Raw genomic sequence first — 26088 nt, forward strand, 5'->3', positions numbered from 1 at the left:
GCGGCTTTCTTGCTTATCGCCTCATTTGATTAAAAAACTTTTTAAAATCAAAGACAGTTACAAGAAACCCGTAAATTTCTAAAAACGCGTTCTCCCCAAAACGAAGACACCCCACGTCGTAACGCCTCCCCTCTCACGTGACCCTATGACCCAGGGAAGCCATCTTAAGCATCGCCTCATAGAGGAAACTACAATTCCCAGAATCCTCTCGCATTGCGTCGTGCTGGCACTTTTACTGGCCGGGTCTTAGAGCTGAGCCCGTAGCCAGGCGCCATCTTTGACGCTGGCAGTCTTGGATTTCTGCTGGTGTTGCTGCTGTGAGGACGGCGGGCGGCAGCGGCTAAGAAAGAAGAAAGACGTGGCAGCAAGCAGGAGTCGGGGATAGTGTCGGCGGTTCGGTAAAGTTTCTGTTCTCTGGTAACTAGACCCGTTTTTTGATTCCCGGTGGCTCGGGGCAAGGGAGGTGGGGGAGAGGGCGAGGGGAGTGGCCGCGGCCTCCCCTCGCCCCTGGGTTGCGGCCTAGCCCGGGAAGTCTGAGCGGGTCCTTAGGCCCAGCGGTAACGACCCTCCTCCCCCACCTCCCGCCCGCAGCCCTCGCCGGGGCGAGCTGGGAGCCCGGGGCTCCCGCTCCCACTTCCATCCACCCCACCCCCACCCCCTGCACCCCACCCCCACGGCGCCTGCTCCTTTCCCAACAACCTTCTTCCCCTCCCCCACATCCGGTGTTGGCGAAACCGTAGGAGCCGGGAGCAGCCCCGGAAAGCCGACTTGTTCCCCGTCTCCCGGAGAGAGAACTGACACTAGATTGCTTTCTTCGCGACACTTTCCCTAGTTTAGCGGACCCCCACTGCCTAAATCAAACTGAGTGCCAGGAGCTGAATTTACCTACTCTCATTCCTCTCCAGGGTCCCACTACTTGGGAGATACTCTCAAACTCCACATACTGAAAGCCACCGACCTAAATCCGGTATCCTACACCCCTTCCCTACCTTAATTAACTCCCACCCCAGCCCTCCGCATCGGAGTCAAGAACAACAGGGACACTTCCGTTCTCCTTGTAGGATTGATGAAATCGTAATGAAGAACACCCCCTAAAGTCCCATAATCGGTGCGGATTCCTATGGGGAAGGCCCATGTTGTTGACATCTTGCAGGCCTTGGTTCTGGACCTTGAGAAGGAGGCTGTGGAACTAGTGATAGCGATGCTTTTTAGGGTAAATGTATGTAGGTATTGGGGGAAGGGGAGGGATAACCGAAAAGGAATGAAAGTGGTTTAAAGCTCAAATTTCAGTTTTTGCTGTTTATATAGAGTTCAACTCATGAGTTACTCATTTACAGGCAGTAAAGGTTCTCCAGTCTAAAAATGTCTGAAAACTAAATTTGGATTAACTCTTGATACAAACAGTAAATTGAAAATGCAGCTTGTGACCCAAATTTTTATTCTCAAAACACTTTTTTTTTAGCCATCCACATTTTTAAGAATTGTGTTATTTTTATTTAGAGCTGAAAGGGCTCAACTAGCATTTGCTGTTAATGACCAGTATGTGGAGTCTGCTTTATAGTCCCAGAATTGACTTTTTGGGTTGTATTGTCAAATCACAGTCCTAAATGATGAATGTTGAATGATGCACTATGTTTTTGTTTAAGTGAAATTTCCTGAAAATAATTTCAGAATTAAGGGAAATTGATGTCGCTACCATGACGCATCATTAAAATACATATTTTTAAAGCTGAAGGCATTTCAAGGAGATGTAGTTCTTGATGAAGCAGAAAGAACGTGGGCCTGGGATTTGGAAGACCTGGCTTCTAGCTGCTACTAACTCTGACTCTGGGAAAGTGCACCTCAAGTTGTTTTCTATAACATGAAGAGATTGGACTATTTGAAATCAGATTCAGAACTCAGAATTTGGAAGGGATCATAAAGCCCTCTAAGAAAAGAGTTTGGGAATGTTCTCCATTGCTGTCACTTTTCCTCCAAAAATAACCTGGCTTGGAAGTCATTGTTTCAAAGGGAATTTGATTCCCCATAGAAATTGGAGACGAGGTAATGCAATTAGAGAGGAACAGCTGTATTTCTACTTGAGTAATAAACCCACTAACAGATTCTGGTACGAATTTTGGAGACACAAAGAGAATGAGTGTATGTACCTTAAGTGTACCAGTTTCCTCACTCTCTTCTGGAAGACGATGCAGCACTTTTAGTGGTGCTGGGATTCTGGGATGTGTTCCTATTAATTCTAATACAGATGAAGAAGATGTGTTAGAGGGAAAGATGGTGGCAGAAGGAATGGATAAAGAGGCAAAATTGCCTGCTAAAAAGAAAAGAAAGAAGGGCTTACGGATTAAGGGGAAAAGGCGAAGAAAAAAACTGCTTCTCGCGAAAAAGTTCAGTAAAGATTTGGGATCTGGGAGGCCTGTTGCAGATGCCCCTGCTTTATTAACTTCCAGTGCCCATGAGCAGGATGAAGAAAGTCTTTTTGAGAACAATATAGAAAAACAGATCTATCTACCTAGTACCAGAGCCAAGACCTCCATTGTATGGCACTTCTTTCATGTCGACCCCCAGTATACCTGGAGGGCTATTTGTAACCTCTGTGAAAAAAGTGTTAGCAGGGGTAAACCAGGCAGCCATCTGGGGACATCTACGCTACAACGACATCTGCAGGCAAGGCATTCACCTCACTGGACCAGGGCCAACAAATATGGAGTCACTAGTGGGGAAGAGGATTTTACTTTGGATGTGCCTTTATCTCCCTCTTCTGCTGGAAGCAATGGAAGCTTTGAATATATGTCTACTGATCCATTAGATGAAAACAGAATGGGTAAGAAACGTGATAAATCAGTGTCTGATGCCCTGAGGGCAGAAAGAGGGAGATTTCTCATCAAAAGTAATATTGTCAAGCATGCCTTAATTCCTGGAACAAGAGCCAAGACATCTGCAGTTTGGAATTTTTTTTATACTGATCCTCAGCACATCTCAAGAGCTGTGTGTAATATATGTAAAAGAAGTGTGAGCCGGGGTAGGCCAGGTTCTCACTTAGGAACGTCAACACTTCAACGTCACCTGCAGGCCACACATCCCATCCACTGGGCTGTTGCCAACAAAGACAGTGGTGCAGTTGGAAATGGATTAGATGAGGGAGAGACTGAGAGAAATGATCTCCTAAGAGATCCCCTGCATGGAGAGAAGTCTACAGGCAGCCACGATTTAACAGCTGAGGACCTTAGTGACTCAGATTCAGATGAACCTCCTGTGTTAGAGGTTGAAAATAGTAGAAGATCTGAGAGTCCTATTCCTGTTGCAGAGCAAGATACTCTGACACATGCACAGGAGAGAGAAACGACATATTCTGAAAATTCAGTCTCAAGTCAAATAAGTCAGGCAATTATTCAGATGATCGTGGAGGATATGCATCCTTACAACTACTTCTCAACCCCAGCCTTTCAGAGGTTCATGCAGATTGTGGCCCCAGACTATAGGTTACCATCTGAGACTTACTTTTTCACAAAGGCTGTACCTCAATTATACGATTGGGTCAGAGAAAAAATTTTCTTAACTTTGGAGAATGTTCAAAGCCAAAAGATCCACCTGACTGTGGACATATGGACCCATGACCCATCCACTGACTATTTCATCGTGACTGTGCACTGGGTCTCTTTGGAAACTGCACCTTCCAGTAATGGCAGGATCCCTAATTTCAGAAAGTGGGCAGTACTTTGTGTAACAGGGTTGGCCAAAGACTGCTTGATAACCAACATTTTACAAGAACTAAATGACCAGATTGGTTTGTGGCTTTCTCCTAATTTCCTCATTCCTAGCTTTATTGTTTCCGATAATTCCTCTAACGTGGTACATGCAATCAAAGATGGAGGTTTTACCCATGTGCCGTGCTTCCTGCATTGTTTAAATATAGTCATTCAGGACTTTTTTTGTGAGCACAAAAGCATTGAGAATATGTTAGTAGCTGCTAGGAAAACCTGTCATCATTTTAGTCATTCAGTCAAGGCCCGTCAGATTCTGCAGGAGTTTCAAAATGATCATCAGCTTCCGTGGAAGAATTTGAAGCAGGATGAAACTGGCCATTGGATTTCTACCTTTTATATGTTAAAATGGCTCTTGGAGCATTGCTACTCAGTTCACCATAGTCTGGGTAGAGCTAGTGGGGTTGTGCTCACCTCACTTCAGTGGACTTTAATGACTTATGTTTGTGATATTCTTAAACCATTTGAGGAAGCCACCCAGAAAGTCAGTGTCAAGACCACAGGATTGAACCAGGTGCTCCCCCTAATCCATCATCTGCTCCTTTCTCTGCAGAAACTCAGAGAAGATTTTCAAATAAGAGGTATTACCCAGGCACTCAATCTGGTGGACAGTTTATCTCTGAAACTTGAAACTGATACCCTACTGAGTGCCATGCTTAAATCCAAGCCCTGTATCTTGGCTGCTTTGTTAGATCCTTGCTTTAAAAACAGTTTGGAAGACTTTTTCCCTCAAGGTGCTGATTTAGAAACTTATAAGCAGATCCTTGCAGAAGAAGTTTGCAATTACATGGAATCTTCAGAGGTGTGCCATATTGCAACGTCAGATGCTTCTGGTCCCCCAGCCATTGTAGGAGCTGATTCGTTTACCTCATCTATAAGAGAAGGCACCTCCAGTTCAGGGTCTTTTGATAGCTCAGCTGTAGATAATGTTGCCATTGGAAGCAAAAGCTTCATGTTTCCTTCCGCCATAGCAGTAGTGGATGAATACTTCAAAGAGAAGTATTCAGATATCTCAGGAGGTGGTGACCCATTGATTTACTGGCAGAGGAAGGTGAGCATATGGCCAGCTTTGACCCAAGTTGCCATTCAATATCTAAGCTGCCCCATGTGTAGTTGGCAGTCCGAATGTATCTTTACTGCAAATAGCCAGTTTCATCCAAAACAGATCGTGAGCCTGGACTTTGACAATATAGAACAGCTGATGTTTTTGAAAATGAACTTGAAAAATGTTAACTATGATTATTCTACATTGGTTCTGAGCTGGGATCCTGGGAATGAAGTTATTCAAAGCAATGAAAAAGAAATATTACCTTAATTTCTTTTTCCGTTTTCCATTTGAAATGGGCAACTTGTTCCTATGTTACTGTATCTGAATTGCTATAGTTGTTATATATAGTTATACTAATTATTCTTCATACACAAATCTGGGGAAACCTGAAAACACAAAACGTGCTGAAAATTCCTCAGTGGTAATAGTAATGCTGGCAAAGTGAAGATTAAAAATTCCACAGTAGTAACTCAGTGTAGCTGTCTCTTGAAATTTTGTTTATACCAATTAAGAGAGAAAAGATATTTTTTGACCTAAAAAAATATAGTGCAGCATTGAAAGGCTTTAGGCTATTTCTGGCTGGTAGATTAAACTTGTAATTGGTTTTAAGTAAAAATTTCTCCCATCATGAGAAGTTTGATTGCTCTGAAACCAATGAAATTGAGGGAAAAAAGTATCCTAAGCTGTTTATTCCTCCCCCTTGCTCCCATTTTTCTGTTTCTTTAAAATCCCTGATCCATACTTACAGCTTGGCAAAAACAAAGTGAAATTTGGAAATTTCTGATTGCCTCCTCATACTGGTCAGCTTTATCATTTCAACTTACTGAGTGTGATAGAGTTACCCTTTATATTTAGGATTGGATCTGTGCAAAAGGAAAACATTAGAAAACAGTAAAAAAAAATTACTTTTAGTTTTTGAATTGCCTTTTTTAACCTTTAGAAAATAGTATAAAAACAACAAAAGATTGTATGGGAACTTTTTACAAATGTATGGGCAAATGACATTAAAAAAGTTTACAAAAATTGAAATTGGAGTAAAAGCCCCAGGAGCATACTTTTGACAAATACCGTGTCCATTTCCCAAAGAATGTTTCTCTAATTTTAAGTGATCTTAAATGTCTTTAAATATATATGCTGAATAATCCATAATGCTGTATTCTTAACTGTGAGATTGTTTTTTGGCTTTTAATCTTAGCTAAACATAAGCACTCAATATTTTCAGATTTTAGGATTCATTACCTCACTGGTAAAATGAGAGAATTGATCTCAGTGATCTTTAAAGTCCCTTTCCACTCTTAAAGTATGTTTCTGTGGTTGAGTGGGAGGCCAGAAAATGATGACTTTTAGTAAAAGTCTATTACAAGTTTCAGACTGAATAACTAATGTGAGATCCCAATTTTTCCTTTTTTTCATTTTAGATTTGGGGATATTCCCTGCCCAAAAATTTCCTGGAAAATTGACTAGTATTAAGTGTGAGTAAAAGGTGTCCACTTTTTTTTAAGTTTCGATTTTAGTTTTGTCTTGGATAGTATTTGGCAAGATTTAGCCTAGAAATTATGTAGTATTTATTACATGAGAATCAAAATTGCTTTGTTACGGGGCTGGTTTCAAAATTTAGAACTCATTTCTATGTATCAAAATCGTTTTTTTGTTTTTGTTTTTTGGGTTTTTTGTTTTTTGGTTTTTTGTTTTTTTTTTTTTAATTCTTAAATGGTAAATGTACCATTGTGAAATGAAATTTCAACTCCAAAAGTTTACCCTTTTACTAACTGGAGTAAATGAATAATTACAAAGTCTTTAGTTGAGCCATCACTTGTGGGGAAAAAAAAAAAAGAAAAAAAGAAAAAGAAACCAGGCTGCATAAGCAAGCCTTTTGCAGGGCCAATATTGAATGTCATGCCAGTGACACTGGAAGAAAAAGTCTTCCCTTAGATAGAAGCTTTCTGTATTTTGACAGCGCCAGTTCAGGATGGCTATAATGCTGCTCTGCCTTCTACAGCTTGCTGCACCACTCTGTAGTTACTCGATAACTATACGTTTCTATCTTTTTTGGTTAAACACTCCCTGAGATGATAAATATGATAATGATGTACATACATCCGTATTATACACATTGATTCATGTGTAAGGCTTTCCCTTCATGTTTCTTCTATGGGCTGGGCAAAATTTAGTGTAACCTACCGATACACGTCATGATACTTTGGTATAAGAGTAAGTTCACTATTTTTATAATGAACCCAAATCTGAAGGCTTTTGTAGTGTGTTTTAAAAGGGAAAACTTACCCAGATGTTTTATTTCTACACATTTGTGTATATGTGTGTGTGTGTGTATAAGCCAGTTAGTATATATGTATATGTATATTATATACATAAAACACTTTATATTTTTTCATACAAGTATGTATGCTTTTATTATACAGATAATAAAGATGGGGGAAGGTTTCTGTTTTTTTCTTAATAGGTGAAGAAATCTTGAAGACCAGAAATTGGATCTTATTGAATTTTGGTGTTCTTTTTCTTTTTTCTTTTTCTTCTTTCTTTTTAAATTCTATTGTTCGGCTATGGAAGATGGATTTTTTTTTTTTTTTTCCCAATAATCCTTTGACTCTGAAGTTCATCTTTAAATGAACTCTGTTTTTGTTGGTTTTTATTTTTGTTTTTGTTTTTGAGGAGATAACTAAGCCTAGCTGTCTCCAGTCTGACAAAGGTTATTCGAATGGACTTAATCTCCCAGTAGTTGGGAGATGTTTTAAAAACACGCCCTGTGTTTGAATTGTGGCTGAGAGGTTTCCTTGGCAATGTGAGGAGGAAAATTCTTTCTGCCCCATTATTATTAATTCATGGATTGAGTGTTGGTTCGACCTACAGGCGTAATAGATTGGAACTCAGTGAAGACACAGAGGTTCCTGTTGAGAGCAACCAGCTAATGTAAGTGCGGGAATGGGTTTTTTCTCATTAAAGGAGTGAATATTTTTGTAATTTTAAGGTATAATTTTCCTGAATCAAGGAAAGGAATCATTGTCAAGCTCTTTTTTTCTTGTAATTACTTACAAGCTTTTGGTTTAGGGATGGAAGCATTTCCTTCCCCTCCCCCTTTTTTTGATAGTACATGCACAAAAAAGGGAAAAGCAGTATACCAAGGTGGAATCTCCCTGTGATTGCATTTCTTCCTAGGAGAGCAGTGTCTGTGTCATGGCATAGTTCCATATCCGTGCACAGAGTTGTGCCTCATTTGTTTTGTTTAATGACAAGATGTTACTGCTTTGTATGGAAGTGCTATAGTTTAATATATCTCTCATTGATAGACATTTGGGGTTTTGCCATTAAAAATAAAAATAGCACATATTCAGTAACAGCCCTTTGTGAGCGGTTTCCCTAGAACCAGTTCTCAGATGTAAATTTGTAGAATTACAATTCTGTAAAGAGGTGTACCAGTTTACTAATTGATGATGTCTTTTTTGATTTGTAAAAGTCCTCGATATATCCTTTTTAGTAAAAATACTAATATTTGGTCATGTTGCTTATCCTTTGCTATATAACTTTTTCATTTTACGTCAAAATCTATTATTACGATTCTTAACTATGGTTTCATGATAGGAAAAGTTTTTTTTCAATCTGAGCTTATTAAAAAAAAAACCTATATAATGTTTTTTGCAGTACTTGGATGGTTATATTTTTTATATTAAAAATGCAGGCTAGGACTACCCTATGACCCATCATTCATGCTACTATCAAAAGAACACACATACATTAATTCAAAGGGTTACGGGCACCCGATGTTCATTGCAGTATTATCTATAATCGCCAAATTATGGAAACAGCCCAAGTGTTTTATATATATATATGTGTATGTGTGTATGTATATACACACACACACAAACAGTATACAATTAGCTGTAAGAAAGAATTAAATCTTGCCATTTGCAATGACATGGATGGAGCTAATTAAGCAAAGAGTCAGAGAAAGATACCATATGATTTCACTCATAACATGGAATTTAAGAAGCAGAACAAGCAAAGGGGAAAACGAGAGAGAGAGAGAGAGAAGCAAACCAAGAAACAGACTCAACTCTAGAGAACAAGCTGATGGTTACCAGAGGGGAGGTGGGTGGGGTGATGGGGATTAAGGAGTGGGGGAGTGCACTTGTGTTGAGCACTTGGTGTGGTATGGAAATGTGGAATCACTCTTGTACACCTGAAACTTAATACTAAACTGTTTGTTAACTAACTGGAATTTAAATAAAAACTTTAAAAGGTAATCTAGGTATTGTTATATGGCATTGCCTGTTGCCTCTCCTTCCCATGAGTATGTATGGTAATAAAGGTGTCAGATACTGCTTTCCTTTTTGCTGAGCACAGTTATTCAGAATCTTTTTTTTTTTTTTTTTTTAAGAAAGAGAGAGAACATGAGTGGGGTGGAGGGGAGGGAGAAGCAGACTCCCCGCTGAGCAGGAAGCCCAGTGCAGGACTTGATTCCAAAACCCTGGGATCATGACCTGAGACGAAGGCAGGTGCTTAACCAACTGAGCCACCTTATGCACTCCCAGAATCTTAGTATAGTGCTTTGGTTAGTGAGCTAAAAAGCCTCTTTGCCATCTTTGCTTTTATTCCCTTGGAACCTCTTTGTATGAAGTAGAAATTTTTTTTTTTTCAAATGGGAGGCCAGTTTTTTGGTGTTAATTTCAGATGCTACTTTTTTCACAAATCACATTTGTGGGCTTGCTTAAATTCTGTGGCTCTTACACTCATTTGAAAATACTACACTTAAATGATATATTTCACATCCCTTATAATATCAAGGAGAGTGAGGTCCTTCTAAATTTTTTTTTTTTTTTTTCAGATTTTGTTTATTTATTTGATAGATCACTAATAGGCAGAAAGGCAGGTAGAGGGCTTGGGTGGGGGGAGCGGGCTCCCTGCTCAGCAGGGAGCCCGCGTGGGGCTTGATCCCAGGGCCCTGAGACTATGACCTGAGCTGAAGGCAGAGGCTTAACACATTGAGCCATCCAGGTGCCTCACTTATAAAATTTTTCCTTATCTTTCTTGGTTATTCAAGATGATTTTACAGTTTATCAGGTTCCAATAATAACCTATTATCACTTGATGTGATTATTTGGAGAAGTAAACTGCTTTAAGCCTCTGCTCCATTCTTTCTTCATTATCCAGATTTTCAGTGCCTTAGTAGTGTCATAGTTGTTCAGTTTTTTTTAGTGTAGGTTTGTATACTTCGTTTTCTTCCTATATATTTTATAGCTTTATTGTGAATGGGACTTTGTTACCAAGCTAGCACACAGGAAATTTACCAATTTTTAAAAATATCTTATTTTATTTTATTTTTTAGATTTTATTTACTTGATAGACAGAGATCACAAGTAGGCAGAGAGAGAGAGAAGGAGCAGGCTCCCCACAGAGCAAAGAGCCCGATGCAGAGCTCAATCCCAGGACCCCGGGAACATGACCTGAGCTGAAGGCAGAGGTTTTAACCCACTGAGCCACCCAGGCGCCCCCAAAATGCCTTATTTTAATTATGTTTTGTTGATTGCTGGATTTGCTAGTTTGCAAATCTGCTAATCTAGCAAATTTGCTAGTTTGCTAATCTGCAGATACTAAATTTTTTTTGCCGCCTTCTTTCTAGTCTTTATACATTTCCTTAACTCATGTACTAGACTCTGAATGTTGGATAATGGAGACAACAAGGGCTCCTTTTTTGTCCAGAATGAGGTCACTTCCATTGTTTACCATATTGCTTGTGCTCATGTTTTCTTTCTTTCTTTTTTTTTTTTTTCCTGTGTGTGTGTGTGCTCATGTTTTCTGATGATTGAGTGCATGTATGCCAGGGAGGTCACTTGTAATTTACTGAGTTTTTATCAGAACTGTATGCTGCATTTTTACCTTTTTTAAATGCTATTTTTAAATCCTTTTTTAAAATCATGTCTTCTTGGCTCCATAGCTCAGGGGCGAGAGCACTGGTTTTGTAAAACCATGTTTTCTTTTTTGGAACTTTAAGATACCTGGGGAATCTGGGTTGCTCAGTTGGTTAACATCTGCCTTCGATTTAGGTCATGATCTTGAGGTCCTGGGATGGAGCCCCATGTCACGTTCAATGTGGAGTCTGTTTCTCCCTCTCCCTATACCCCTCCCCCTGCTCATGCTTGCCGTCTCTGTCTCTATCACATAAATAAAATCCTTAAAAAAAAAAAAAAAGAAATTTTAAGATACCAGAGTTTTTCTTTTTATCCCCCTTTACTCATTACATTTATGAATAATGAATTTTTTTTAATGTTAAATCACTCTTAGTCCTGGAATAAATGTTTTTTGATTATGTGATCTGATTTTTTTTTAAATATAGTGTGGTTTGATTTGCTTTATTTTGGATTTATCAGCTGTGTCCCAAATAAGATATCCAAAGCAGTTGTTTTAAAACTTTTTAAAAAGCAGTGAAATAGTGGAAGTGAAGTTCTTTTTCTCAACCTAGTATACTCCCTTAAGTAGTTTTTACGTGAAGTATATATGGAGTATAGATGATAGACTTTTTGAGACTTTATGTCTAAAACTTCTTGCACATCCTGAGATACTGAAATGTAATTTGAAAGGCCAAATCTAAGGGCATAATCTTCCCTTTAAATTCTGGTATGTAGCATTTTGTCTTTTGGCATGTAGAGAGTCAGGTGATGTTAGATGTCAAGTCCGATTTTCTGTTAGTCTACTTTTTCCTAGAAATCTGTATGATTCTCTCTTTATGCATTGGAATTCCAAATTCTCAGCATATCTCTGGTATAGTAAAGATGTCTTTATTTTATTTTATTTTATTTTTTAAAGCAATCTGTACACCCAACATGGGACTTGAACTGACAACCCTGAAATCAGGAGTTGCATGCTCGACTGACTAAGCCAGCCAGGCACCCCAGCAGAGATGTCTTACAAGAGATTTCCTGCCTGGCATTTAATGAACTCCTTTTGTTTTTGTTTTTTAAGATTTTATTTATTTATTTGTCTGAGACAACAGGCAGAGGGAGAAAGAGTCTCCCTGCTGAGCAAGGAGCCGGATGCAGGACTCCGTCCCAGGACTCTGGGATCATGACCCAAATGAAGGCAGGTGCTTAACCCACTGAGCCACCCAAGCGTCCCTGATGAACCCCCTTTTAATTTAATGACTAAAGTTTATTCAGTTTAGGGAAATTCTGTTATTTTATTATTATCTCTATCAATTTCATTCCTTTTAGAATTTCCATTGTATAGAAATTAAGTCTCCTGGAATCATTTCCATCTTCTATACCTTTTCTTTGTGTTGGTATCTTTCAGCATTCTGAGAGATATCCTGACAGTATCTTAAAATTCAGTTTTAGTGTTTTCCATCAGTTTATTGTGCTTTTACTTGTATTGAAATCTCTCTTGGGTGGCTTAGTCAGTTAAGCAACTGACTCTTGATTTCAGCTCAGGTCATGATCTCAGAATCCTGGGATCCAGCCCTGCGTTGGGCTTACCGCCCAGCAGGGCATCTGCTTTTCTTCTCTCCCCATCTTCCTCTGCCCCTCCCACTGCACACACACACATGCTCTATCTCTCAAGTAATTAAAAAAAAAAAAATCTCTTGGGGGAAGCAAGAAATTTGAGTTTTCTTATTTTTTGAACTTTCTTTTGTTTCCAGTCTTTTTCGTAATGATATATTCATTTGTATCAAGCTGTATTCTTTTGGGGTGGGGAAGGGCAGAGGAAAGGGAGAGAAAATCTTAAGCAGGCTCCACACCCGGTGTGGTACCCAATATCGAGCTTGATCTCACAACCCTGAGATCCTGACCTGAACTGAAATTGAGTCATAGGCTTAACCAGCTGAACCACTCAGGACCCCTCAAGCTGTATCCTTTAAAGCTTACTGAGAACATGACAGTTTAAAGGAATTTCTCCTTTTTCCTACATTAATTTAGGGGTGAGATTGGAGAGGGCCAGTTGCTCATCTTGGCTTCACTACTTTTGCTATTGAAAAGTATTCATATTTTCTTGGCATCATGAATACTTTTGTTTTAACTTTTAAAGCTTAAGAAATTTATCAGTATGGGGTGCACCTGGGTGGCTCAGTCAGTTAAGCAGCTAGCTGCCATTGGCTAAGACTGATCTCGGCGTCCTGGGATCAAGCTCTGCATTGGGCTCCCTGCTCAGCTGTGAGCCCGCTTCTCCCTCTTCTCCTCCTCCTCTCTCTGTCTCAAAGTCCTTTAAAAAACATCTATCAGGGGTCACCTGGGTGGCTCAGTGGGTTAAAGCCTCTGCCTTCAGCTCAGGTCTTGATCCCAGGGTCCTGGGATCGAGCCCCGCATCGGGCTCTCTGCTCAGCAGGGAGTGGGCTCTCTGCTCAGCAGGGAGTCGGCTTCCTCCTCTCTCTGCTTGCCTCTCTGCCTACTTGTGATCTCTGTCTGTCAAATAAATAAATAAAATCTTTAAAAAAAATCTATCAGTATGCATCTAGTTTTGAGTTGCAAACTTAAGGTAGTAGTGATTACTGTCAACTTTTTTCCTTTTTTTAAAAATCTCAGGAAAGGTATTTTGGCCATTTTCTTGAATAGCAGTTACATTCTCTCCCCCACCCCAAAAGAAAGATAACAGAAGTTCAGTGTTTAAAACAGATACATGAAGTAACTTCTGTTGAAACATTAGTAAGGCAGTGTCCATCTGCTCAGCATTCAGTCTTCATGCTCTACTTCTGAGGGATTTTTTCAGAGCCTAATTTTTTTTTAAGGCAAAACAACAACAAACCCTGATACGCAATTCATACTGTTTTATTGCTGTTTCATAAGTAACATTTTGATTAGTAGGTTGGGGGTTCCTGAAACGCGACGGTTTGATAGTCTTTGGGATATTGTTTTCAAGATTGAAATTGATCAAGCCACCTGAGTGGCTCAGTTGGTTATACAACTGCCTTTGGCCCAGTCTTGATCCCGGGGTCCTGGGATCAATCCCTACATGGGGCTCCCTGCTAGCAGGGGGCCTGCTTCTCCCTCTCCCTCTGCTGCTTCTGCTTGCTCTCTGTCAAATAAATAAATAAAAGAAACTGATCCCTAACCTTTTTTTTGTATGTCTTTTCTAAAATATTTTTCTATTTTAAAACTTTTTCATTCTCCTCTCAATAATACTTTTACTTTTTTGCGTATGTGTCATTGTAATTATTTGAATATCCCTTAGAGACTTGAGGCAATTTTTACATTTGGGGGGGCATTTTGGGTCTTTTTTTGTTTTTTGTTTTTTGGGGTTTTTTGAGGCAGTTTATTTAATTACCTTTTGGTGTACCCACCATTACAGAACACATTCCTTGTGTTTGGGGTCAGAGAAATCCTATTTGTGGATCAGTGGCGTGCTATTAAAGGTCCAGTCATTGTCCCATTCTGTAGTGGATCAGTGATTGGCAAGCCAGTTAAGGCAGACTTAAATTCTTTATTATATATATGTTGCCTTGTATTAGAAAATCAAATGCTTAGCCAAGCATAAAACAAAATAATAAATAGCCACCTACAATCCTACCAACCACTCAAGTAGTAACTGTTGCTAACATTTTGGTCTTATTCTTCCACACCCTCTTGCTTCATTTTTACCAGCATTTAGTGGTGCCAGTGGTCAGGATTTTGGCTATTCTAAAAGGAATTTGCAATTCCCTAATGACATAGGATGTTGAGTATCTTTTAATACGTTCATTTACCATCTGTGTGTCATCTTAGATGAGGTGTCTTTGTCTATCTTCTGCCTATTCTTTGAGTTGTTTTCTTGTTGAGTTTTAAGTGTTCTTTGTATATTTTGGATACCAGTCCTTTATGAATTATGTATTTTGCAAAGATTTTCCCCCAGTCTTTGACTTGTCTTTTAATTCTCTTAATAATGCTTCCACAGAAACCTTACCAGAAGCTCCTTTAGTGTCAGATTTTCTGGTAGTAGTTTTTTCTAGGCTTTTTCTGTTGAGTGCCTCAGAAGTCTTCTAGCCTCTACTGGTGACTTGATTTCAAAGCTGCTTCCACATTTTTAGATACTTTTTTCAGCCACACCTCATTTCCTGGTACTAAAATTTGTAATACGCTGCATATTATCACATCGCTTGGGTGTACTATAATTTTTTAAAACAGAGCCCAGTTTCTGAACGTTTAGATGTCTAGATGTGCTTTCATTATTAGAAGCGAAGTGGTAGTGAACTTTATGTGTATTACTACCTTGCATATTGGTTGAGTATTTACCTCAAAATAAGTTCTAGAAATAAAATTGTATGTCAGAGGGTATTGCAGATTTTAAAGGTTGTAGTATGTGTTTAATGGCAGACTGTTAATTCCTAACCTAGGTTGCTGACTTCAAGGCTGGTTTTTATTGTGGCCGCCTTTTCTTGGATTCAGATTATTAATTCGTGGGAGATATGTTTGACTTTGATTTAATTGATTTCAAGTTGTAGATCAGTGTTTCTGAAACCTGGTCTTCTGATGTATGAGTCTGCAGAAACCCTTTCCACATTCTGATATGTGCTCTTATCTTGTGTTTTTACTTTCCTAGAAGCTTTCTGGAATGCCTCAGTGTGGGGCCTGGGTGTGGCAAGGGCTGAGGGTGGGGTCAGTTGGTTTTTTGTAAGCCCTGCCTTACTGGAAGAATCCAGTGACCACTTCTCCTTGTTGTGATTGGTGTGCAATTACATACCTTGGCCATCTTCATTACATAGGCTAATTCTAGGGTAATTGTTTCAGTTACTCTAGTGAGGCCATTTTTCCCACCTACTTACAATTACATACTTTCGGAATAAAAATGCTTGTGAAAATATTGGGACTTCTGTCATGAAAAATATCTAAGTTTGTGTGGATTGTAGATTTAGCAAATACCCTTTGTAAAACAATGCTTAAGTCCCATTTGTGATCTAAAATGTAGATCGTTTATGGAGTTAGGGCTTATTTAATCTTATGCTGAAGCCATGTAACAAGCTCCATAGAGAATACAAAAGAAGGGCATAGGTGTCCTTAACAAAAGTTTTACATTATAAATGAGAATGTATAATGTTCACATAAGAATAAAATGTTAATCAGGGTTCATAAAAGCTCTAAGTAGGCAAGCATAATACAATTAAAATTTGGTTTTAACAGTGTGCTCTAAGTTGATGATTTAGAGGAAGAAGTTGAAAGAATTTATCTGAAATACTTTAATTCGTGTCTCCTTATTTTAGGATTGCATTTTAAAGACGATTTCTCTGATTGAGTTGTCTTTTGGAAGACTAAACCCATTTCAAGAGGACTTGGAGCTGGTCCTCGCCTTGAGGAAGCAGTGGCTTGTTTTCAAGAAGCCATTTCTGATATAAGGATCTACTCAGCATGCCTAATCAAGGAGAAGACTGCTATTTTTTTTTCTATTCTACATGTACCAAAGTAAGAATTGGCACCTTTAAAATCAGTTCTTTCCAGGGGCGCCTGGGTGGCTCAGTGGGTTAAAGCCTCTGCCTTTGGCTCAGGTCATGATCCCAGGGCCCTGGGATCAAGCCCCGCATCGGGCTCTCTGCTCGGTGGGGAGCCTGCTTCCTCCTCTCTCTGCCTGCCTCTCTGTCTACCTGTGATCTCTGTCTGTCAAATAAATAAATAAAATCTTTAAAAAAAAAAAAAATCAGTTCTTTCTGTAATTTCTCTAATAAGATCTGATAATATTTTCCCAGTATACTAAGTGTTCATGTTTTGTTTTGTTCAGCCATTTATTATCTGCTGCAGTTTTCTTAGTAGAGAATAGTACTCCTAGGAGAATTCATTATTCATCTTTTTTTCCTCTTTATTTATGTTCTTCATGTTCTATAAAAGTGAGAAAGTCCACAGCATATAGTCATCATTCACTGTTCTCTTACTGGTAATAATCATCTATTCATAATTAATAATTACCTATTAATAATTGCCCCTGTTCAGGGTGTATTTGATTTGAATTAGGAGTACTTTGGCCTGGCTTGTAAACTTGAGTTTTATTTACTTGTATTAAATGAATGGGTGGGTTGTATTGTACTTCTAGAAACTGTCGTGGGTTGAATTTGACTTTTTTCTTCAGATTTCCTGCTGAATGATAAAGCCATTCTTCTAAATATGCTTTTGTAGCATTTTTGCTTTTTCTGTCAAAACTTCCTGTTTTTCTGCTTGATTCTTTTGCAGCTCCATTCAGATCTATCCACTCTTCTGTTCCTTTGTGACTAATTCTACACGTGTATATATTGTTAGAAAAACTTCAGAAATAACTCAGGGCTGTGTTTAAAATGATCAGTTTTGAGCAAAGCTTTGAGCATATATAGCATTGTGTTTCAGATACTGCTGTTGTAGAAGTACATAATGAGGCATGGAATTATTCTTAAAGCCTCATCTCTTTGTGATTTTCCATCAAAAGCTAGTTACACAAGTCAAGATGTATGAAATGGTTTTGAACTATAAATACATTTTTAAAGAGTACCACTTAAAATACTCCCACTTATCTTTTTCAGCCCCATTTCTGCTCATGTCACTTTATGTTGTGAAATCAAATAAAGAAACTGTCAAGGAATAGGTCATAGGAAATTATAAATTTGTTGACCTCAGATTGTTCTGGTCTTCCATCTCTGTTTTCTACCTTGCCTGTCTTTCCTTACTCCTTTTTGTTTGTCTGGATTCCAGGACACTGTTAGGGTGCACACTTTACCTAGGATCTGTTTTGGTACCACATTTCTTTTCTGTATTCTTTCCATTTACAGGGTGACAGCTGTCCCTTCCGTCACTGTGAAGCTGCGCTAGGAAATGAAACTGTTTGCACATTATGGCAAGAGGGGCGCTGTTTTCGACAGGTGTGCAGGTTCCGGCACATGGAGATTGACGTAAGTTTTCAGTTTGTTTTATAATAAGCAGCCTGGTATTGTGATGGGCCAATAAAAAATATAGGGAGAAAGGGGCACCTGGGTGGCTCAGTCGGTTAAGATCTGGCTCTTGATTTTGGCTTAGGTCATGATCTCAGGGTTGTGAGATCAGTCCCCATGTCGTGCTCTGCACTGGGCATGGAGCCTGCTTAAGAAATGACACCTCATATATGATGTACAGATTAAAATTTTTTTAATGATGTAATGAAATTTTTGTTATGCTCACTTAATATCTTGATATTTTGGAGTATGAGTTGGTATCATTCTGGGAGCCATTTCGGTAATATATCTGAAGTGTAAAAATGATATGTGTGTCTTTGGGGAATATTTCTGTTTCTCCATTTTTTTTTTTTTTTTAAGATTTTACTTATTTATATGATAGAGATCACAAGTAGGCAGAGAGGCAGGCAGAGAGACAGGGGGGTGGGAAGCAGGCTCCCTGCTGAGCAGAGAGCTGGATGCACGGCTCAATCCCAGGACCGTGGGATCATGACCTGAGCCGAAGGCAGAGGCTTTAACCCACTGAGCCACCCACGCGCCCCTCTCCATTTATTTTAAACATTCTCAGAGAAAACCCACAAGTACATTATAAAACATTTTTCTAAGCCACTTGGGAGTAAACTGACATTCCCTGTCACTCCCAAATATGTTCATGAGTATTTCCTACAAGCAAGGACATTCTCCTGGATAACTGTAACATAGCCATCAAAATAAGGAAGTTAACACGGATAGTTTCCCTTCATGTAAACCTCAGAACCCGTTCAAGTTTTGCCACTGTGCCAGTTACGTCCTTTACTGCAGATGGAGCAGGTCCGGAATGGAGTGTCAAATACAGTTGGCATTGCTCTCTCCTTCTCCTTCATTCTTAAACAGTTGCTTTTCATTCGCCTTGACACTTCTGGTAGTTCTAGGCCAGTTATTTTGTAGGCTGTCCTTCAATTTGGGTTTCTCTGGTATTTCCTCATTACTCAGCTCAAGTTATGTACCACTGGAAGGAATAGCATAATTCCTCTCAGTGCACACTATTAGGTTGCACAGACATACAATTTCATTATCCCATTACTGGTGGTGGTAACTTGGATCACTTTTTTAAGGTGGTTTGTACCAAATTAGTTGTCTGTAAAGGTTTTTTTCTTTGTAACTAATACGCATTTTGTGGAGAGGTACTTTGAGACCTTACTCTCTCATTTCTCACCAGATTTTCAGTTTTTTGCCCACTTATTTGTGTTTGTGAACTCATGGTTTCCTCTTTTATTCAGTGTGTTGTACTCCGTTACTATCACTTTTAATCCATATTTGCCCACATTTGACCCACATTTGCCCAGTAACAGCTGTTCAAGCTGATTTTGTGTCCTTCTGATGTTTTCTTCATTTCTTGAACACCTTAGTGCATTCTGGCCTGACAAGATTTTTCAGGCTCATCCTATATTTTTCCTCCTCCTGTCCTGGGATTAGTCATTTCTTTAAGGAGCCCTGGATCCTTTTAGTAAAGAATGGTACATATAGAAATAAGATTTGGGCAGCTCCTGGAGTCTCATTGCTTCCAGGCCTGCGGTGGACAGAACAAGAATGTATAAATGGATTTACATACACATATTTCCATCAGCATTTATTCTTTATGTCTGTGTGTTGAAAGTCATGAGTTCACATAGATGGCACTGCAGGTTTTAGTTTAGGCTTCTCTTTTTTCTATGCTTGTACCTTTCTTCTCCAAAAGTGAGAAACTTGTCCTTAAGAACACTGGTTTTATTGGTCCCCTTGTTGGGTAAGCCAGTACCGTTCCCAGCCTCTTCCTTCCCCTCAGGCTTGACATCACACACGAGGCTGCTGTCCTACAGGGACATCTTTCGCACCTTGTTTTGGTTCCAGTGACCCTGTATTAGGCCTCTGTCCTTGCTCCACCATAAGCACCTCGTCCTCACCATGTGAGCACAAACATCCTACTTCTTGACTCCTCTCCACATGAATGCCCTTTTCACACCTTTGGATGCCGTTACTGTGTGCATGGCAGCCCTCCCACATGAGATGCTTACTTTCCTCACCCTGCTTTATGTTCCAGCTCTGTGCCAGGTCCCCACTTGGGAAGACCCTGCCTGCCTTAACACCGCTTAGTCATTGTTGTCCATTCTAGGCTCACCCTCCATAAATACACACTCCTCATCCTAAATGGGGATTTCTTCTGCACAGAAGCCTTCCTCGCCCTGCTCAGGCTCCAGCACGCTCCTACGCAGGTGCCTTCCCAAGCCCTCCTTAATTCTGATGCTCTAGGCCACCTCAGCCTTGTCACATGGTGCCTTCCTCATTCAGTCAGGCTCTAACACTCTGGTCTGGGCCATGTGCCCTTCCCTCTCCCAGCAAGAGCCTACCTCTCATTCTCAGCCTCACCTAATGCCCTCGGACTGAATTGAGGGAGGCGGGGAAGGAAGGAAGAGACTCACTCTGCAGTTTTAGGCTTGGGCTCGTAGAGCTACTCCATGTGGGCTCCAGATTTATGGCCTTTTAGCTGCATTCTGTGCTGCCTGTCTTCCAAAGAGCAGGGAATTCACTGAATAAATTCAGAGAAATACTGTGCAGCTTTTTTTTTTTTTTTTTTTAAGAAATTATCTTAGATGTTTTAGCAGCTTTTTTTTTTTTTAAAGATTTTATTTATTTATTTGACAGATAGAAATCACAAGTAGATGGAGAGGCAGGCAGAGTGAGAGAGAGGGAAGCAGGCTCCCTGCTGAGCAGAGAGCCTGATGCGGGACTCGATCCCAGGACCCCTAGGTCATGACCCGAGCCGAAGGCAGCAGCTTAACCCACTGAGCCACCCAGGCACCCTACTGTGCAGCTTTTGAAAATGCACACTATTATACTGCCAGCAGAATCTAAATTAACAGCTCCCTAAAGGGTATGTCAGAGTCTTTGAGAACATCCACATTGAGAGATTCCTTGGAATCTCCTGGGACTCAGCATATAGTTACGTTCATGGCTAAGCTTTATTTCAGTGAGGGGCTCCCGGGTGGCACAGTTGGTTGAGCATCTGACTCTTGATTTTGGGTCATGTCGTGATCTCAGGGTCAGTCTGGCTCCAAGCTCAGCAGGGAGTCTGCTTGAAATTCTCTTTCCCTCTCCCACTTGTACTCTCTCTCTCCCTCTCTCTAAAATAAATCTTCAAAAATTTTATTACAGTGATGGGGAGATAACACTGATCATAAGAGAGAAAAAGACGTAGAGTCTGAAGGAATCCATGTGTGCATTGCTTTTGTGATCTCCTTCCCACGAACAGAGCACACACACTTCCCCCAGGGATAAAAATGCAGCACTATGTGTGGGATGTTTCTGCCTAAGGAAGCCCAGTAGAGACTCAGACATCCAAGGTTTTTAATGGGGCTTGTCACGTAAGCACCCTCTACCTATCACATAGTGAAACTAGACTCGCAGAAGGATGGCACGTGTTCAGCATAAGACATCTTCTTTGCGCAGTCTAGGCACTGTAATCAGCTGACTGACTAGGAACATCTTAAGGGTCGACTTTGCAAGCAAGGTATCTAAGGGAGCAGTCTTAGGGCTGCTGGGTTCACTCTTTTTTGCACAGACTTACTTGGCTACATTTTTCAAAATACTGTATGCTTTCCCTACCTTTGTCTCATCTCTGTTCCTGTGTGCAGAAGGAGATATATACAGAATTACTCATTAGAGCATAATTTGTAATAATAAAATATGCAAAATACGTTCATTTAAAACAAATTTGCTACATTCATAAGGGAAGTGCTGGGCAGCTATTAAACATTTTTTAAAGGGAAACTTAATTGGTATGGAAAGATAAGGATATATTGTCAGTGAAAAAGTGGGGGCAGAATAAGGTGCATAATATGCTGTCATTTGTGTAAATAAGGGAGAAGAAAGTGTTTTTGATTCACATGTGTATTTTTAAATCTCTGTGAGCATAAAGGAGAAATTTGACAACAGTAGCTGTCAGGGAGTGGGGACAGGAATGGGAAAGAGCTTTTTTACTGTAACCCATCCCTATGCAGTTGATTTTCATTATTCATGAGTTCCATGTTTGCAAATTTGCCTACTTGCTAAAATTTACTTGTAACCCCCCAAATCAGTACTTGCTGTGCTTTCATGGGCCATCTGCAAACATGTACAGAGCACTGAGAAATTGGAGTCACCTGACTTACACACTGCCGGCTGAGATAGATAGATAAATATTCTTTTAAGTGTACATGTAAACATTTAAATCAGTCTTCTTTCTTTCCTTCCTTCCTTCCTTCCTTCCTTTCTCTCTCTCTCTCTCTCTCTCTCTTTCTTTCAGTAGTAAGCTCTGTGCCCAATGTGAAGCTTGAACTCATGACCCCGAGATCAAGAGTCACATGCTCTGCCAGTCGAGCCAGCCAGGCGCACCTATAATTTCTTTTTTATGTCTGAGAATTCTATACTCAAGTGGTTCTCTTTGGGTAATAGCATGGCAGGCATTTACTAATCATTTTCCAAGTGGTTTTCATTATTTGTATGTTACTTTTCATTTAGAAACAAAATCCAGTAAGTACATTTTTAAAAGGGAAACTTTATTGATACGGAAGGATTAGGAGATTTTGTCAGTTGAAATACGACACTGACAATAAATGTCAGGTGACTCCTGTATACAGAGGGTACATTACAGAAGTCCTTCAGTAATTTGAAAACTGCTTCCAGGAAAGAAAAACTTAAGCAAAGACAGACCCAGGAGCAAGAAAGATTGGCATTAGGTTCTGCCTTGAGGAGGGAGTAATTGAGTAATTGTAGTTTCTATTTAAAAAACAGTGGTAGCTGTTGTATTTAACTTTTTGGGTGTGCCAGGAGAATGATAAATCCTGTCCAAATTTTTGAAAGGTAAAGGAATTTGCTGTACTTTTTAAAAATGGGCAGTCCACATGTGGCATTAATTTAGGACATAAATCTTGTGAATAGTTTTTTTTAGCAAACTGCATTTCAGAGATGTTGAGCTAATTTATGTTTGTATTAGCAGTACCGTTGGACTGTGTGGTTCTGCATCCCCGCTGACACGGTGTACTGTCAAATTTTCAGTCTCTCCCTATAATAGATTTTCATCTTTGCTCTTTCCTGGTACATTTGATGATCTTTTTGTGATGGTCATTATTTCTGTTTCTCTTGTTATATTTTCAGCTTCTGAAGTAATGCTGCTGTGCTTTCCTAGAATTTTAAACCTTAGCTTGCTTATGATGAGAGCTCCATCATAATTCAACAGATTCAAATCTGTCTTCGTCCTTTGTCCCTTGGTTGTCACTAACCACTTCCTCTAAGCTTATCACTATCTTGAATACTCTACCATAGAGAAATTTTGCCTGCTTTGATATCCCCATCAGTGGAATCACAGAGTGTGCACTGTTGTGCCTGGCTTCTTCCTTCTGCACTGTCCTGTGTTCAATGTAGGGACGGTTTATTCCTTCTCAGTACTGGGTAGCATGCTATTGTGCGAATAAACTACAGTTTATTTATCTGTGCTGGTAATAGTGTACATTTGAGTTTCCATTTTGGAGCTATTATAAATAGTATTATTCTGAACCATTCTTTGTACATGTCTTTTTTTTTTTTTTTTTTTAGTTTATTTATTTATTTATTTATTTGAGAGAGGGATAGATCGATCACAAGTACGCAGAGAGGCAGGCAGAGAGGGGGGAAGCAGACTCCCCACTGAGCAGAGAGCCTGATGTGGGGCTTGATCCCAGGATCCTGGGATCATGACCTGAGCAGAAGGCAGAGGCTTAACCCACTGAGCCACCCAGGCGCCCCTCTTTGTACACATCTAATGTATATCTGAGAATTAATGTATCTATTTTGGCTGGACATATGCCCTATGATCCAACAGTTTATTCCAGGTATGAAGGTGTCTTTTTCCTCATTCCCCTTCATAAGAGTGAGGTAACTTAGGAAGGAAAAGTACCATCCTTAGTGTGTTATTTGTACTTTACTTTGAGAAGTCACGAAAGTGAAAATTTTTCTCAAAGCTGTGACCTCTCAGTTTTAAATAAACTCCAGTGTATTGGGTCCTTTCTATGTGCTAAGTGTTTCATATACATTATTTCATTTTATCCTCCTAAGAAGCCAAGTAGATAGCTCTTGTTTACTGCCATTTTTATGACTGAGGAAACTAAGGCTGAGAGGCATTAAATTATTTGTCCAACATCACATGGCCAGTATGTAGCATAATGTTACCTTTGGTTCCATAATCTTAAGTAATATATTGTCCCTGTTCTCTCAATTAAACGTAGGCACCTTAGGGGTTCCACCAGCAGGAGATGAGCTACTTTCCTACTCCCTCCATCTCTCCCTCGAGCATGGAGGGCAGCAACCCCTCTTCTTCTGCTCACCATCTGTTCACATGCCTCAGAGTTTTGAAGCCTGAATGAACTTTATTCAGAAAACAAATGACCACACACCTCATTTTTTATTTGAAAACAATGTATATTTCTTCCTATAGAAAAAACGTAGTGAGATTCCTTGTTACTGGGAAAATCAGCCAATGGGATGTCAAAAACTAAACTGCGCTTTCCATCACAACAGAGGACGTTATGTTGATGGCCTTTTCCTACCTCCAAGCAAAAGTAAGATGTGTTTTTAATTTTTAAAAGAATAATTACTATTTAATGAACACCTGCTATGTACATTGGACAGAGTATTTTACAACATTGCCTTTTAGTCTTGGGAGAGAACAGTTTTATTTCCACTTTACAGATGAAGGAACTGAACTTTTAATCGAGGTTAAATGACTTGTATATAGTCATAGTCATAAACAAATTAAGTATCACAGTTAGGATTAAAACTTCATTACCAAAAGTCATGCTGCCTCCCAAATGTTTCTTGGCATGACAGTTTAGGTTACTATACCTTCATTTCCCATTTTCTTATAAGACCCAGTGTGTTTTCCAAAAGAAACCGGATTCTCCAGGCCAGGGTTTGGCAAATCTGGTTCTTCACCCATTTTATAAAATAAAGGTTTATTGGAAGGAAGCCATGCCTGTTCATTCACATATTTTCTATGGCCAGATTTTGTGCTCCTTCTCCACAGAGTTGAGACACAGAGGTCTACAAAGCCTAAAATACTTAATATCTAGCTCTTCACAGGAAAGGTTTGCCAGCCCAACTCTAGGCTATAATCTAAAATAAAACTTATATTCCCCCCAAAACTAGTTTTTACTTGCCGTATCTCCTTTAACATTTCCTACTGGAATGATCAGCCATTTAAAAGCCACATCTTACGCGATTAAAATTTGATGGCTACATGTTGTCCCTTCTGTTTAAGAGAAAAAAGTGGGCTTGCTCCTCTTTGGTTTAGTTCAGAAGTATTATCTTCTGCTCAGCTCCTTTTTTGCTGAGCAGAAAGCTTCGAATTTCAATATTAAAATTAAATGTCTAGAATTTGTAAAGTTTTATGCACCTGGTGTCCAGATTATTCTGTCTTTTGAACACATACTTTGAACATTGTGTACAGTGAAGAGTTACTAGCTAAAAGCCATTTTTTCCCTCCCTGGGAGTTGAGAACCTAATTGTGAGAATGGAGAAATCAGGTAAAAAGACTTAAGTGGTTGAGGGAAAAGCACCAAACTTAGCATATGTGGTTGGAGATTTTTGATGAATTGGGACTTTATCTTCTATTTTTAATTTATGACTGATTTTGTATGTTCAGCTGTGTTGCCTACTGTGCCTGAGTCACCCGAAGAGGAAGTGAAGGCTAACCAGCTCACAGTTCAGCAGAACAAATTGTCTGTCCAGTCTAATCCCTCCCCTCAGCTGCGAAGTGTTATGAAAGTAGAAAGTTCAGAAAATGTTCCTAGCCCCACCCATCCACCAGTTGTAATCAATGCTGCTGATGATGACGAAGATGATGATGGTAAGTTTTAGCTCTTTCTTTAAGGCAAATAACTGATCAGGGTCACTCAGTGAATTGGAATCAAGATTAAAACTTGAGGCCCTCTGTTAATTGTAAGTTTGCCTCATATGTCGATATATAGATCAGTTTTCCGAGGAAGGTGATGAAACCAAAACACCCATCCTGCAACCGCCTCCTGAAGCTCATAATGGATTACGGACAGCCTCTGCCCGGAAACCTGGAGTCAATTTGAAGCAAGGTAAGAAGAGGCTGCTTTGATCTGCTTCCTGCTCATAAATCTAAAAGCACTGTTGAATGTGCCCAAACTACTTTAAATACATTTGAAATTTAGATCACGGGGGCACCTAGCTGGCTTAGTCGGTTAAGCTGCTGCCTTCAGCTCAGGTCATGATCCCAGCGTTCTGCGATCGAGCCCTGCATGGGGCTCACTGCTCGATGGAGGGCCTGCTTCTCCTCCTCCCTCTGCTGTTCTCCTGCTTGTGTGCTTTTTCTCTCTGTCAAATAAATAAATAAAATCTTAAAAAAAAAAAAATTTAGATCA

At 39.6% G+C, this 26088-nt stretch overlaps 2 protein-coding genes across 13 annotated transcripts in view; both read left to right on the top strand.

The window, feature by feature from the left end:
- Positions 1-252: 252 nt before the first annotated feature.
- Positions 253-26088, top strand: part of ZC3H11A (zinc finger CCCH-type containing 11A) — a 42754-nt gene continuing 16918 nt past the window's right edge. For 2 of the 12 annotated variants that reach the window (XM_032319274.1, XM_032319287.1), the window contains exons 1-8: positions 253-417; positions 906-1213; positions 6228-7737; positions 15986-16184; positions 17513-17632; positions 24138-24261; positions 25344-25547; positions 25669-25785. In XM_032319274.1, the coding sequence (XP_032175165.1) occupies positions 16131-16184; positions 17513-17632; positions 24138-24261; positions 25344-25547; positions 25669-25785 (619 nt within the window). In that variant the 5' untranslated portion in view covers positions 253-417; positions 906-1213; positions 6228-7737; positions 15986-16130. The remainder of the gene's footprint in view (positions 418-905; positions 1214-6227; positions 7738-15985; positions 16185-17512; positions 17633-24137; positions 24262-25343; positions 25548-25668; positions 25786-26088) is intronic. The other 10 variants (XM_032319281.1, XM_032319282.1, XM_032319277.1 and 7 more) reach the window with 10 other exon arrangements.
- Positions 1213-6668, top strand: ZBED6 (zinc finger BED-type containing 6). The gene has a single exon (XM_032319273.1). The coding sequence runs from the start codon at positions 2134-2136 to the stop codon at positions 5074-5076; it is 2943 nt and encodes a 980-aa protein (XP_032175164.1). The 5' UTR covers positions 1213-2133; the 3' UTR covers positions 5077-6668.

This window comes from Mustela erminea, chromosome 17, assembly GCF_009829155.1.
Source record: "Mustela erminea isolate mMusErm1 chromosome 17, mMusErm1.Pri, whole genome shotgun sequence".
NCBI lineage: Eukaryota > Metazoa > Chordata > Mammalia > Carnivora > Mustelidae > Mustela > Mustela erminea.

Coding starts and splice junctions, on each gene's coding strand:
- ZBED6 (XM_032319273.1), top strand. CDS start 2,134: ATGAGTGTATGTACCTTAAGTGTACCAGTTTCCTCACTCTCTTCTGGA.